This window comes from Scyliorhinus canicula, chromosome 24, assembly GCF_902713615.1.
Source record: "Scyliorhinus canicula chromosome 24, sScyCan1.1, whole genome shotgun sequence".
Lineage (NCBI taxonomy): Eukaryota > Metazoa > Chordata > Chondrichthyes > Carcharhiniformes > Scyliorhinidae > Scyliorhinus > Scyliorhinus canicula.
In genome coordinates, this window is record NC_052169.1 from 20,604,929 (window position 1) to 20,616,978 (window position 12,050).

General features: G+C 47.5%; 1 protein-coding gene across 1 annotated transcript in view; it reads left to right on the top strand.

Annotated features, from left to right (window-relative positions):
- The window catches only part of man2c1 (mannosidase, alpha, class 2C, member 1), a 101,088-nt gene that overhangs the window by 44,681 nt on the left and 44,357 nt on the right, over positions 1-12,050 (top strand). Inside the window, exons 12-13 of the mRNA XM_038784467.1 lie at positions 8,183-8,328; positions 11,495-11,618. Of these exons, the coding sequence (XP_038640395.1) occupies positions 8,183-8,328; positions 11,495-11,618 (270 nt within the window). The remainder of the gene's footprint in view (positions 1-8,182; positions 8,329-11,494; positions 11,619-12,050) is intronic.

Consider the following 12,050-nt stretch of genomic DNA (forward strand, 5'->3'; position numbering starts at 1 on the left):
CGCAAACACGGGGAGAATGGGCAAACTCCACACGGACAGTGACCCAGGGCCGGGATTCGAACCCGGGTCCTCAGCGCCGTAGGCAGCAATGCTAACCACTGTGCCACCGTGCTGCCCAGCAAACCTCAATCTTAACAGCACAGAGCAAAGGTCCAGTGTATTGACGTTTGAGCAGATGGATTTTTTTTTCTCTCGTTTCTTTTGAAATAGGATTTTCTCCCAAAGCCACATTTGCAACAAATACACTCTACAAGTGTCTTGTTCAGAGGTTGTATAACCTAGATGAAGTCCCACCGTACCCATTCATTGGGACAGACCTCAAACTGGACACCCTGTAATCTCTCGCTAAGGCCACCGTTGCACTCGGACAACCTTAGGGAGAGCAGCAGGCAAACTCCCTCCCAGTGGATCCTCTGTCCCCTGCACCTCTGGGTGGAGGTTCCAGCCATGCCCAAGGGCAGACCTACAAGGAGGTCCTCTGATCCACTTTTCCTCCACCACGTTCTCATCAGAAACTCATCCTGTGCATCTCCTAGGCTGTGAGGCTGCAAAGGAACAGGCTGCGCCAATCCTGTGCTTTAGATTAAATTTAGATTTACCGAGTCACAGTGAAAATTATTGGTCTACGTCGTCCAGGGTGATCGTCCCATTCGTGAAAAACATATTCATGCGATAAGTATTTAATGTAAATACATAGACATCGGATGAAACATACAGAGTGTTGTGCTACCACAGTAAAGAAGATACGTAAGAGATCAGTTCAGTTCATAGATTCATAGAATTTACAGTGCAGAAGGAGGCCATTCGACCCATTGAGTCTGTACCGGCTCTTGGAGAGAGAACCCTATTTAAGCCCATACCTCCACCCTATCCCCGTAACCCAGTAACCCCAGCTACCCTCTTTTGGACACTAAGGGCAATTTAGCACCGCCTATCCACCTAACCTGCACATCTTTGGACTGTGGGAGGAAACCGGAACACCCGGACGAAACCAACGCAGACACGGGGAGAACGTGCAGACTCCGCACAGACAGTGACCCAAGCCAGGAATCTAATCTGGGACCCTGGAGCTGTGAAGGAACTGTGCTGACCACTGTGCTACCGTGCTGCCCAACTGTGCTACCGTGTTGCCATAGGGGGGTCATTCAGGAATCTGGTAAGAACGGGGAAGAAGCTGTTTTTAAACCTGTTCGTGCGTGTTCTCAGACTTTTGTATCTTCTGCCCGATGGAAGATGTTGGAAGAGAGAATAGCCTGGGTGGGAGGGATCTTTGATTATGCTGCCCGCTTTCCCAAGGCAACGGGAGGTAAAGACAGAGTCCATGGATGGGAAGCAGGTTTGCATGATGGACTGAGCTTTATTCACGACTCTGTAGTTTCTTACGCTCTTGGTCCAAGCAGTTGCCATACCAGGCTGTGATGCTTTCTATGGTGCATATGTAAAAGTTGGTAAGAGTCAATGTGGACATGCCGAATTTCCTTAGTTTCCTGAGGAAGTATAGGCGCTGTTGTGCTTTCTTGGTGGTAGCATTGACGTGGGTGGACCAGGATAGATTGTGCACCCCTAGGAATTTGAAACTGCTAACCATCTCCACCGCGACCCCGTTGATGCAGTGTACGATACTTTGCTTCCTGAAATCGATGACCAGCATTGTAGGGACTCGATGATTCTATAACAAGAATGTTTCTCAGGGGTTCCTTCAGTAGTCTTGGGAGGTCAGAAGGATTCTGTGGCTGGTAAAGTTTGAAAAACCCTTGTCCTAACGGGCTTCTTAGTGACTATGTTGCATTGAAAGCCTCTAGGTATGCTTTTCCCCACAAAATCCATTCTGTCAAGACCACAAGAAACTTCAGAGAGTCGTGAACACAGCCCAGTCCATCACACAAACCTGCCCTCCATCCATTGACTCCATCTACACCTCCCGCTGCCTGGGGAAAGCGGGCAGCCTAATCAAAGACCCCCCTCCCACCCGGCTTACTCACTCTTCCAACTTCTTCCATCGGACAGGAGATACAGAAGTCTGAGAACACGCACGAACAGACTCAAAAACAGCTTCTTCCCCGCTGTTACCGGACTCCTAAACGACCCTCTTTTGGACTGACCTCATTAACACGACACCCCTGTATGCTTCACCCAATGCCGGTGTCTGTGTATTTACATTGTGTACCTTGTGTTGCCCTATTATGTATCTTCTTTTCTTTTATTTTATTTTCATGTACTTAATGATCTATTGAGCTGCTCGCATAAAAATACTTTTCACTGTACCTCGGTACACGTGACAATAAATAAATCCAATCCAAATCTTCTGTCAATTTGAATCCCCACCTTATCCCCTGAATCTCTGATTCCCTTACTGATTTTGGACATCTATCTCAGTCTTGAGCATACTTAATGACCCAACCTCTACAGCCCTCTGCGGTAAAGAATTCCACAGATTTACCACCCTCTGAGAGAGGAAAGTCCTCCTCATCTGTCTTAAATGGGTGGCCCTCTTGCGCTGAGATTCTGCCCTCTAGTCCCAGACTCTCCCACAAGGGGAAACAACCTCAGCATCGACTCTGTCAAACCCCCTGAGAATCCAATGAGTCTCAATAAGGTCGCCGCTCATCCTTCCAAACTCCAATGAGCACAGGCCCAACCTACTCAACCTCTCCTCGTAAGAAAATCACTCCATACCCGGGATCAAGCTAGTGCACCTTCCCTAGACTGCCTCCAATGCGTTGTTTATGTGACTCCAGGTCCCAGCGATGTGGTTGATGCATAAGTCCCTCTGAAATGGTATGGCAAGCCACTCTTTTTCATCAGAATTTAAAAGCCCTGTGGTGTACCTGTACCTCATAAGACTGCAGAAGTTCAAGAAGTTGATGTGGTGTATATGGATTTCAGTAAAGCGTTTGATAAGGTTCCCTATGGTAGGCTACTGTAGAAAATAGGGGCTGTTTAGCACATGGCTAAATCGCTGGCTTTGAAAGCAGAACAAGGCAGTCCAGCAGCACGGTTCAATTCCCATACCAGCCTCCCCGAACAGGCGCCGGAATGTGGCGACTAGGGGCTTTTCACAGTAACTTCATTTGAAGCCTACTCGTGACATAGAACATAGAACAGTACAGCACAGAACAGGCCCTTCTGCCCTCGACGTTGTGCCGAGCAATGACCACCCCACTCAATCCCACGTATCCACCCTATACCCATAACCCAACCCCCCCTTAACCTTACTTTTTAGGACACTAAGGGCAATTTAGCATGGCCAATCCACCTAACCCGCACATCTTTGGACTGTGGGAGGAAACCGGAGCACCCGGAGGAAACCCACGCACACACGGGGAGGACGTGCAGACTCCGCACAGACAGTGATCCAGCCGGGAATCGAACCTGGGACCCTGTAGCTGTGAAGCATTTATGCTAACCACCATGCTACCGTGCTGTGACAATAAGCAATTTTCATTTTAGGGGCTGGTTTAGCTCACTTGGCTAAATCGCTGGCTTTTAAAACAGACCAAGCAGGCCAGCAGCACGGTTCAATTCCTGTACCAGCCTCCCCGGACAGGCGCCGGAATGTGGCAACTAGGGGCTTTTCTCAGTAACTTAATTGAAGCCTACTCGTGACAATAAGCGATTTTCATTTCATTTCAAATACGGTGGGATGGGATTGAGGGTGATTTAGCAGTTTGGATCAGAAATTGGCTGGCTGTAAGAAGACAGAGGGTGGTGGTTGATGGGAAATGTTCAGCCTGGAGTTCAGTTACTAGTGGTGTATCACAAGGATCTGATTTGGGGCCACTGCTGTTTGTCATTTTTATATTGGAGCATTGCGTGCAGTTCTGGTTGCCGCATTATAGGAAGGATGTGGAAACATTGGAAAGGGTGCAGAGGAGATTTACCAGGATGTTGCCTGGTATGGAGGGAAGATCTTATGAGGTAAGGCTGAGGGACTTGAGGCTGTTTTCGTCAGAGAGAAGAAGGTTAAGAGGTGACTTAATAGAGGCATACAAGGTGATCAGAGGATTAGATAGGGTGGACAGTGAGAGCCTTTTTCCTCAGACTGTGTGTGATGGCTAGCACGAGGGGACATAGCTTTAAATTGAGGGGAGATAGATAAAGGACAGATGTCAGAGGTAGGTTCTTTACTCAGAGAGTAATAAGAGCGTGGAATGCCCTGCCTGCAACAGTAGTGGACTCACCAACATTAAGGGCATTTAAATGGTCATTGGATAAACATATGGATGATAAGGGAATAGTGTAGATGGGCTTTAGATTGGTTTCACAGGTCAGTGCAACATTGAGGGCCGAAGGGCCTGTACTGCGCTGTAATGTTCTAAATCTAAGGCTGTTCACTAAACCTTTTCAAGGGCACTTAGATATGCACAATAAATTCTGGCCTTGCTGGCGATGCTTATACTCAAGAGAAAAGGACAGGTGCCCAAAAGCTGGGCGAGAGAGTTTAGAGGAGGATTTCAAAGGAGGAGAGAGGCTTAGAGAGGTGTGGATTGGGAAAGGAATTACTGTGTTTGGGTCCTTGACAGCTGAAGGCACAGTCTCCCACCGGTGGGGCAAAGCAAATCAGAGGTTGCACAAGAGGCCAGAATTGGAGGAGGCAGAGATCGTAGAGGGATGTAGGATGGGAGGAGGTTACAGAGATAGGGGGAGACGAGGCCATGGAGCAGTTTGAGGTGTGGCTGGACTGGAAGCCAGTGCAGATCAGAGAAGCAAACATGAAGAAAAGATAACACATTCATTGTGTAGGGTGCTCTTTCCAAGGGCCGGTACAGGCTTGATGGGCTGAAAGGCCTCCTTCTGCACTGTAGGGATTCTATAATTCATATAAAGATAATCATTATTCCTTTCATACCACATAGTTTTGCTCAATTTTAGGCAAATATATGCTGCCACTACTTTACTATGATAGATTTGGGCGCAGGTATTTTAAAGTTCACCTGCATGATTGGGCTATTTTTGTTTTCTATTTTGTCTTGTACGAGAGATCCAAACCCCCTGTTAGCAGATTGCAGCAATGTGTTGTCTCAATGAGCTATAATCGTTCATCTTAATGTTAATAATCTAATGGGAAGGTACTTTCAAACACTTCTGGAAAAAGCTGGGAAACAAACTTGAATATTCTTTGCGTTTTGTAATTCTAGAAACCTGAATTAATACAACTGACATAAGCCCATTGACCAGCGGGAGGGAATCAATTGGAATTAGGGATGGGCAATAAATGCGACACCCACATCCCATGAACGAATATAAAAAAGTATTTTTCTCTTGAAAAGTTAAACGGACATCCAGATGTCAAGCCTTTCAAGTCTCTGTCACCTTGCCGGACACATTTATCTACAGGGTTGCTTCTGAAATATGTCAAAGACTATATTAGGTAGCTTAAGTTTAGTTGAGGCGCTCTGTTACAAGGCCGCCTACCTCGTGTGCGTTGTTTATTATGTCTAAGTGTTTGAAGTATCAACTTTCACTTTCCAAAGGGGAACAACCTTTAATCAAATTCAGCAGAGTTGTTTTGCTGAGCCACTTGCTTCAGGAGTTATGTTGAAGGATTTATTGAGGTCAATTGAAAGCCATTGTCTTTTTTTTTAACATAGGGGCGGGATCTTACCATGTTGTTTCAAAGTATCAGGCTCTGATGGAAATGCATAACCCTCCAGCTCCTCAGACCAGTTTTCACTCCAGTCTATCTCTGAGAGAAAAAAAAACTTGTGTTTTTCTTTTTTTTTTAAAATTTAGAGTACCCAATAATTTCTTTTCCAATTAAGGGGCAATTCAGTGTGGCCAATTGACCTGCACATCTTTAACTTGTTGGGGTGAGACTCACACAGACAGGGAGAGAACTCCACACGGACAGTGACCCGGGGTCAGGATTGGACCCTGGTCCTCAGCGCCGTGAGGCAGCAGTGCTAACCACTGTGCCACCGTGCCGCCCTTGAAGAAAACAAATCAGAGAGCGGGGTTAGCGCCATCACAGGCGGGGCCTGATAGAACTGACAAGACCAGCTAAACAGAGATGGGGGCAGCATCTTTAAAAGATACAGAAACTTTTTTAAAAATAAATTTAGAGTACCCAATTATTTTTTCCAATGAAGGGGCAATTTAGCGTGGCCAATCCACCTACCTGCACATCTTTGGGTTGTGGGAGCCGAAACCCAAGCAGACACGGGGAGAATGTGCAAACTCCACACGGGCAGTGACCCAGAGCCGGGATCGAACCTGGGACCTCAGCGCCATGAGGCAGCTGTGCTAACCACTAGGCCACCGTGCTGCCCCAAAAGGTACAGAAACTTAACGGCACCCAACACCACACCTCTCCACCCGTTAGGACCCGCCCCTCACAAGCATTGGGGACAATTCCCCCCCCCCCCCCCGCCCCCAACAGCCCTCCCCAAACACATAAGGGAAGCCCCTCCCATGCGGCTGCCCAGAGGGCCTGCCCCTGGTAGTGCCCCGCCTTGGGGCGCCAACCTGGAAGTGGTAATCTGTGCCAGAGGCATGTGCCCCTTCAACACCCCCCTCCCTCGTTATTACTAATAAAGATTATTATTATTAGGAGGAATTCCCACGGCTGAGTCACATTTTAAATTGCTGGTGTAAACCTCGCCGAAGTTACGTCTGGGTGGCCAGGTTTGAATATTCAGTCGGGGCGGGGGGGGGGGGGGGGGGGGGGGGGGGACATCATGTGGTGGGGGGCTGTCGAAGACATTGAAATGTGGACCTCGCCCTCTGTGAGCGCAAACATCGTGAGATCACCGGCGAGGGTGTGGAAAATCGGGAAACACAATCTCACAGATTTCCCGATTCTCGCCGTGTTTTCCGTCTGCGTTGCTGTTCTCTCTGACGCCCAAGGTGGGCTGAAAATCGCCCTCCGTGGAGTGAGAGATCGCATAACATCGAAGGAAAGCTTAATCAGAATGGTGATCTCTAACAAATAACAACTTGTATTCAAATTACATTTTCACAGCTTGACAGCAAAAGGAACCTTGATTGTTTTTCTCTAAAAATGGAATTGAAAGTATTTCAGTGACAAAGTAAGCCTGTGCTTATGTTAATTATTAAAACATTCATCATTAAAATGCTTTCAATCCCTGGACGTAAGTGATTAGATGTTTGTGGTGTGCTGATTATAACTCCTCTGCTGTGTACAATCCATTCTTGTCTTCACCACATTTAATTTAGTCTTCGCAGAAATGCTCGTTACGACTTTGGACTCCAGTTTTCTCATTGGCGTTTTTTTGTTTTTGTTTTGGGATTCCTTTTTAGATTTCATTTTCCTTTCCTTCCTTCTGCACTGCTGGGAGTAACCAGTGGGCTGTGCTCCCAGATCTTTGTAATTCTGCTATTCAGTCAATTTGAGAGAGTGACATTTCCTCTCGGGCTTTGGCTGCTTCTCCATGAGTGAAGCAGTGTTGTTTCCTTTTGATCAGGAACTCTGTGCTGCAGGAGGGGAGTGGAGCTCCCTTGGTCCGCATTCCTCCAACTCTGGCCTCTTGTGAATCGCCGCGCTTCATCCCCCTCCACGGGCGCGCCTCAGCTCCGTAGGTTTTAAACTCTTCCCGAAACCGCCCTACGTTCCTCTTCTCGAAGATGCTCTTTAAAACTTTTTACCTCTTTGTTTTTAATTTCAAGTGCCCGATTCTTTTTTTTTTCCAATTAAAGGGCAATTCAGCGTGGCCAATCCACCTGCCCTGCACACCTTTGGGCTGTTTGGGTGAGACCCACGCAGACACGGGTAGAATGTGCAAACTCCACCCGGACCTGGGGCCCGGATCAAACAAAGTGCTAGCCACTGTGCCGCCGGACTTTTTAACCTGTTTCCATAAGAACTAGGAGCAGGAGTAGGCCATCCGGCCCTTCGAGCCTGCTCCCGCTATTCAGTGAGATCAAGGCTGATCTTTTGTGGACTCAGCTCCACTTTCCCGCTTTCCTGAACCCCAGCTTTCCACCACCTGGCCTAATATTGCCATCTTTAGCTCGGTGTCACACTTTCTCCCGTTACACCCCTGTGAGGAGTCTGTGGAAGAGCCTGTTTGACATTAACAGCTACTGTTTGAATGCAAGTTATTGTTGGTCATAACGCGACTCCATTTCCAAATTACAAAAACACAACCATAATGATTTTGGTCCCAAATTGTCCCAAAGGACTTGACCGGTTTGAAGAAACCTCTTTTCCCCTTTGTTGCAGCTGCTGAATACAGTTAAAAATAACAAAGACAAAGGCCGTGTAAATGACAGTGCGTTCCTATTTGGGTTCGGAGACGGAGGAGGTGGACCCACGCAAGACATGTTGGACCGACTCCAGAGAGTTCAGAACACAGATGGACTGCCCAGGTCAGGGAACAAGCACTGGTTATAAAAGTCTTGTACGTTTTGAATTAACCTCCCGTTTAGATCTGGCCTGAAAGGTTTCATTACTCACAAGCCACCTGTCATTGTGTCAAGTTCTGTGCAAAATATGCAAGCGATCATATAAAATGTTTTAATTCTTCACGCCAAAATGTGCATTTAAAAATTCATAGTTTCTTGCGGTGTAAGGAGACCCAAGCTCCTGTGCGTGTGTGCAATCCTTGACCCTGCTGAGTTCCTAATCTTAGCAATGCTGCTGAGGAGGAGGATAGAGCAGAGAAAGAGGCACCATTGTGCTGTGCTGGCAACCTAGGCAATCGGCCTCGAGATGTGGGAGTAGATTTACTGCGGGCCCCCTCCCATTCTGCAGATGGTAGTGGTCATGTGAGGATTGAAGTAATGGGACGAGAACAAAATACTTGAGAAGGGGATTTGTCTTCTGGAGGTGTTGGTGGCAGGAAAGAAACTTGGCTACTAGGACGGTGCAGTGGATCAGCAGATCATGTGTCAAACATTTCCTAGCCTGAAGCGCTCACAGAAACAGTACCCCGTTGTTAAATCGTGCTCGAGTGTGCCAAATGTACCAGACGTAAGAAAGAAACCGAGTCATTTCCAGCTGTGTGTTTCTGATTTTGGTAACTTGGGACTCCTCCAAAGGCGGGGGTGTGGAGTGGGTTCCCAGAGATCGCAGACCGCTCCCCAGTCTGGCCCGTTCGACATTAGGTCTCTGATACCCGAGTGTTCTCCACTGGGTGTCTCTGGGTGGAGATTTTAATGGGACATGGCAGATTAAGCACAATTTAATTTTAGCAACCAACTATCTCAACATGTCCTCACAACCTGTAAACAATGACGCAAGGGATCAACCACTTGTGTATTGGGTGCGTCACACTTTTGAAATGCACCCCATAGCACAAATACTTTGCGCATCTGATCGCTCAGCATTTCTCTGAAAATGCAGCATATGTTGGCAAATTATTTCTGCACCCTGGAACTCGCTCTGAACTATACCTCGGGAAATCCACTGTACACACTGAGTGTCCTGACAGTGATATCCTGCCTGGATAGAGGCTCAGTCACCCCTGGAGGGAAAAGAGCTGGGTGCGCGCTTCTGGATCATTTACGCCACAGAAGGAGGCCAATCGGCCCATCGGGCCCATGCCAGATCCCCGCAGAGCAATCCCTGTAGCCCTACAAGTTCATTTCCTGCAAATGCCCATGGAATTTCCTTTTGAGATCACTGATTGTCCCCATTTCCACCCCCCCCCCATTTCTACAAGCAGGATCAAGAATGACACCAAGAGTTACCCTCGGGGTTATTGCCGTGACTGAGTGAACGGCATTCTCGTCACTCAGTCAGAAGGTTGTAGGTCCCACTCCAGAACGTGAAGACAAAAATCAAAGCTGAGCAACCCACCCCAATGCAGCACTGGGGGAATGCTGCACTGTCGGAGCGAGATGTTGACTTTTGGGCGAGATGTTAAACCAAATTAAATGCGAGATAGTTAGAGAAATATAATAAGGAATTGAGGAGAAAATCATAGAGCAGGTGTGGGCAAACTACGGCCCGCCAAAGGTATTTCTGCGGCCCGCCAAGTCATTAAAAAAAAAAAAAAAAAAAAAATTTTTTTTAAATTTTTTTTTTTTTTTTTTTTTTAATTTTTTTTAAGGTTAATGGAGGCGGGCTGTTGGGTTACTTACTGGTATAGGGTGGATACATTGACTTGAGTAGGGTGATCATTGCTCGGCACAACGTCGAGGGCCGAAGGGCCTGTTCTGTGCTGTACTGTTCTATGTTCTATATGAGGCGCCCAGAATCATAACCGGGTGAAGTAATTATTTTACTTAATATACTATGCGGCCCTTTGTGAATTGTGAATTTTTGAATGTGGCCCTTGCACGGAAAAGTTTGCCCACCCCTGTCATCGAGAGTGGTCACGATCGGAATGTGGAACTTGTGACCATAAGGAGTAGTTGTGGTAAGTGGCACATATGCATTCGAGGGGGAACCAGATAAGCATACGAGAGAAAAACAATTGAAAGGCACGTTGGTAGGGCTAGATCAGAAAGGGGTGGGAGTCGGCTTGTATTTTACACAGAAGTTACAGTGCAGAAGGAGGCCATTCAGCCCATCGAGTCTGCACCGGCCCTTGGAAAGAGCACTCCACCCAAGCCCACACCCCCACCCTATCCCCGTAACCCCACCTTACCTTATTTTTTTGGACACTAAGGGGCAATTTATCATGACCAATCCACCTACCCCTGCGCATCTTTGGACTGTGGGAGGAAACCGGAGCACCCGGAGGAAACCCACGCAGACACGGGGAGAACGTGCAAACTCCTCACAGACAGTGACCCAAGCCGGGAATCGAACCTGGGACCCTGGCGCTGTGAAGCCATTGTGCTAACCACTGTGCTGCCGGGCCTACCGTGCTGTGTGGGGCCTAAACCTAGGCATGGATTTGTTGGTCTGAATGGCTTGTTTCTGTGCCCTGAATACTTTGTAATAACACAATAGCTGCCAGCCAGGCTTTTCCTATGTAAACATAACCAGTCACGCTGTGCCCGTGACAATCCACTTTCTTGTAGCTGAGGCCAGTTCAAGGGCAGTAAATTGTTGATTCAGGTCGGCAGAATTCATGATAAAAAGCTTTCCTTCCTTCATCTGTATTTAAAAAATGCATCTATAACAAGGTATGATGTTTGAAGACATTTTTATATATGACTTACACATGAAAGATATATTTTGGGCTAGCTACCAATTGATATTGAAATTGATATAGAGCAGCACGGTAGCATGGTGGTTAGCATAAATGCTTCACAGCTCCAGGGTCCCAGGTTCGATTCCCGGCTGGGTCACTGTCTGTGCGGAGTCTGCACGTCCTCCCCGTGTGTGCGTGGGTTTCCTCCGGGTGCTCCGGTTTCCTCCCACAGTCCAAAGATGTGCGGGTTAGGTGGATTGGCCATGCTAAATTGCCCGTAGTGTCCTAAAAAAAAAAGTAAGGTTAAAGGTGGGGGGGGAGGTTGTTGGGTTACGGGTATAGGGTGGATACGTGGGTTTGAGTAGGGTGATCATTGCTCGGCACAACATCGAGGGCTGAAGGGCCTGTTCTGTGCTGTACTGTTCTATGTTCTATATTCTCTATCTCAGGGTGAAACAGTCGAGTCCAGACGCCTTCTTCTCAATCCTGGAAGCTGACACCACAATGCTGTGCACCTGGGTTGGTGAACTCTTCTTGGAACTACACAATGGCAGCTATACGTCCCAAGCAAAGGTGAGAACCTTTATAGTTCCTCAGGATTGTGTAGACTAGACTAGTAATCCAGCCGCCCAGGCTAATGGTCTGGAGACATGATTGCAAATCCCATTATGGCAGCTGGTGGAATTTAAATTCAATTAATTCATAAATCTAAAACTAAGAGCTGAGCTCTGTGATGGTGACCATCAAACCATGGATTGCTGTAAAAACACATCTGGTTCCCTGATATCCTTTAGGGAAGGGGATCCGGCCTTCTCGTGACGCGAGACCTTTGTGACTCTTCACAACCCTACTGAAATGGTCTTGCAAAGCACTCAGTTGTACCAAACTGCTGCAGGGAAGCGGGAAAGGAATAAAACCAGGTGGACAACCCAGCGTCGACCTAGGAACAGGAGTACTGTCGCTGGGTCAAATTCCTGGAACTCCCTTCCTAACAGCGACGCAGGG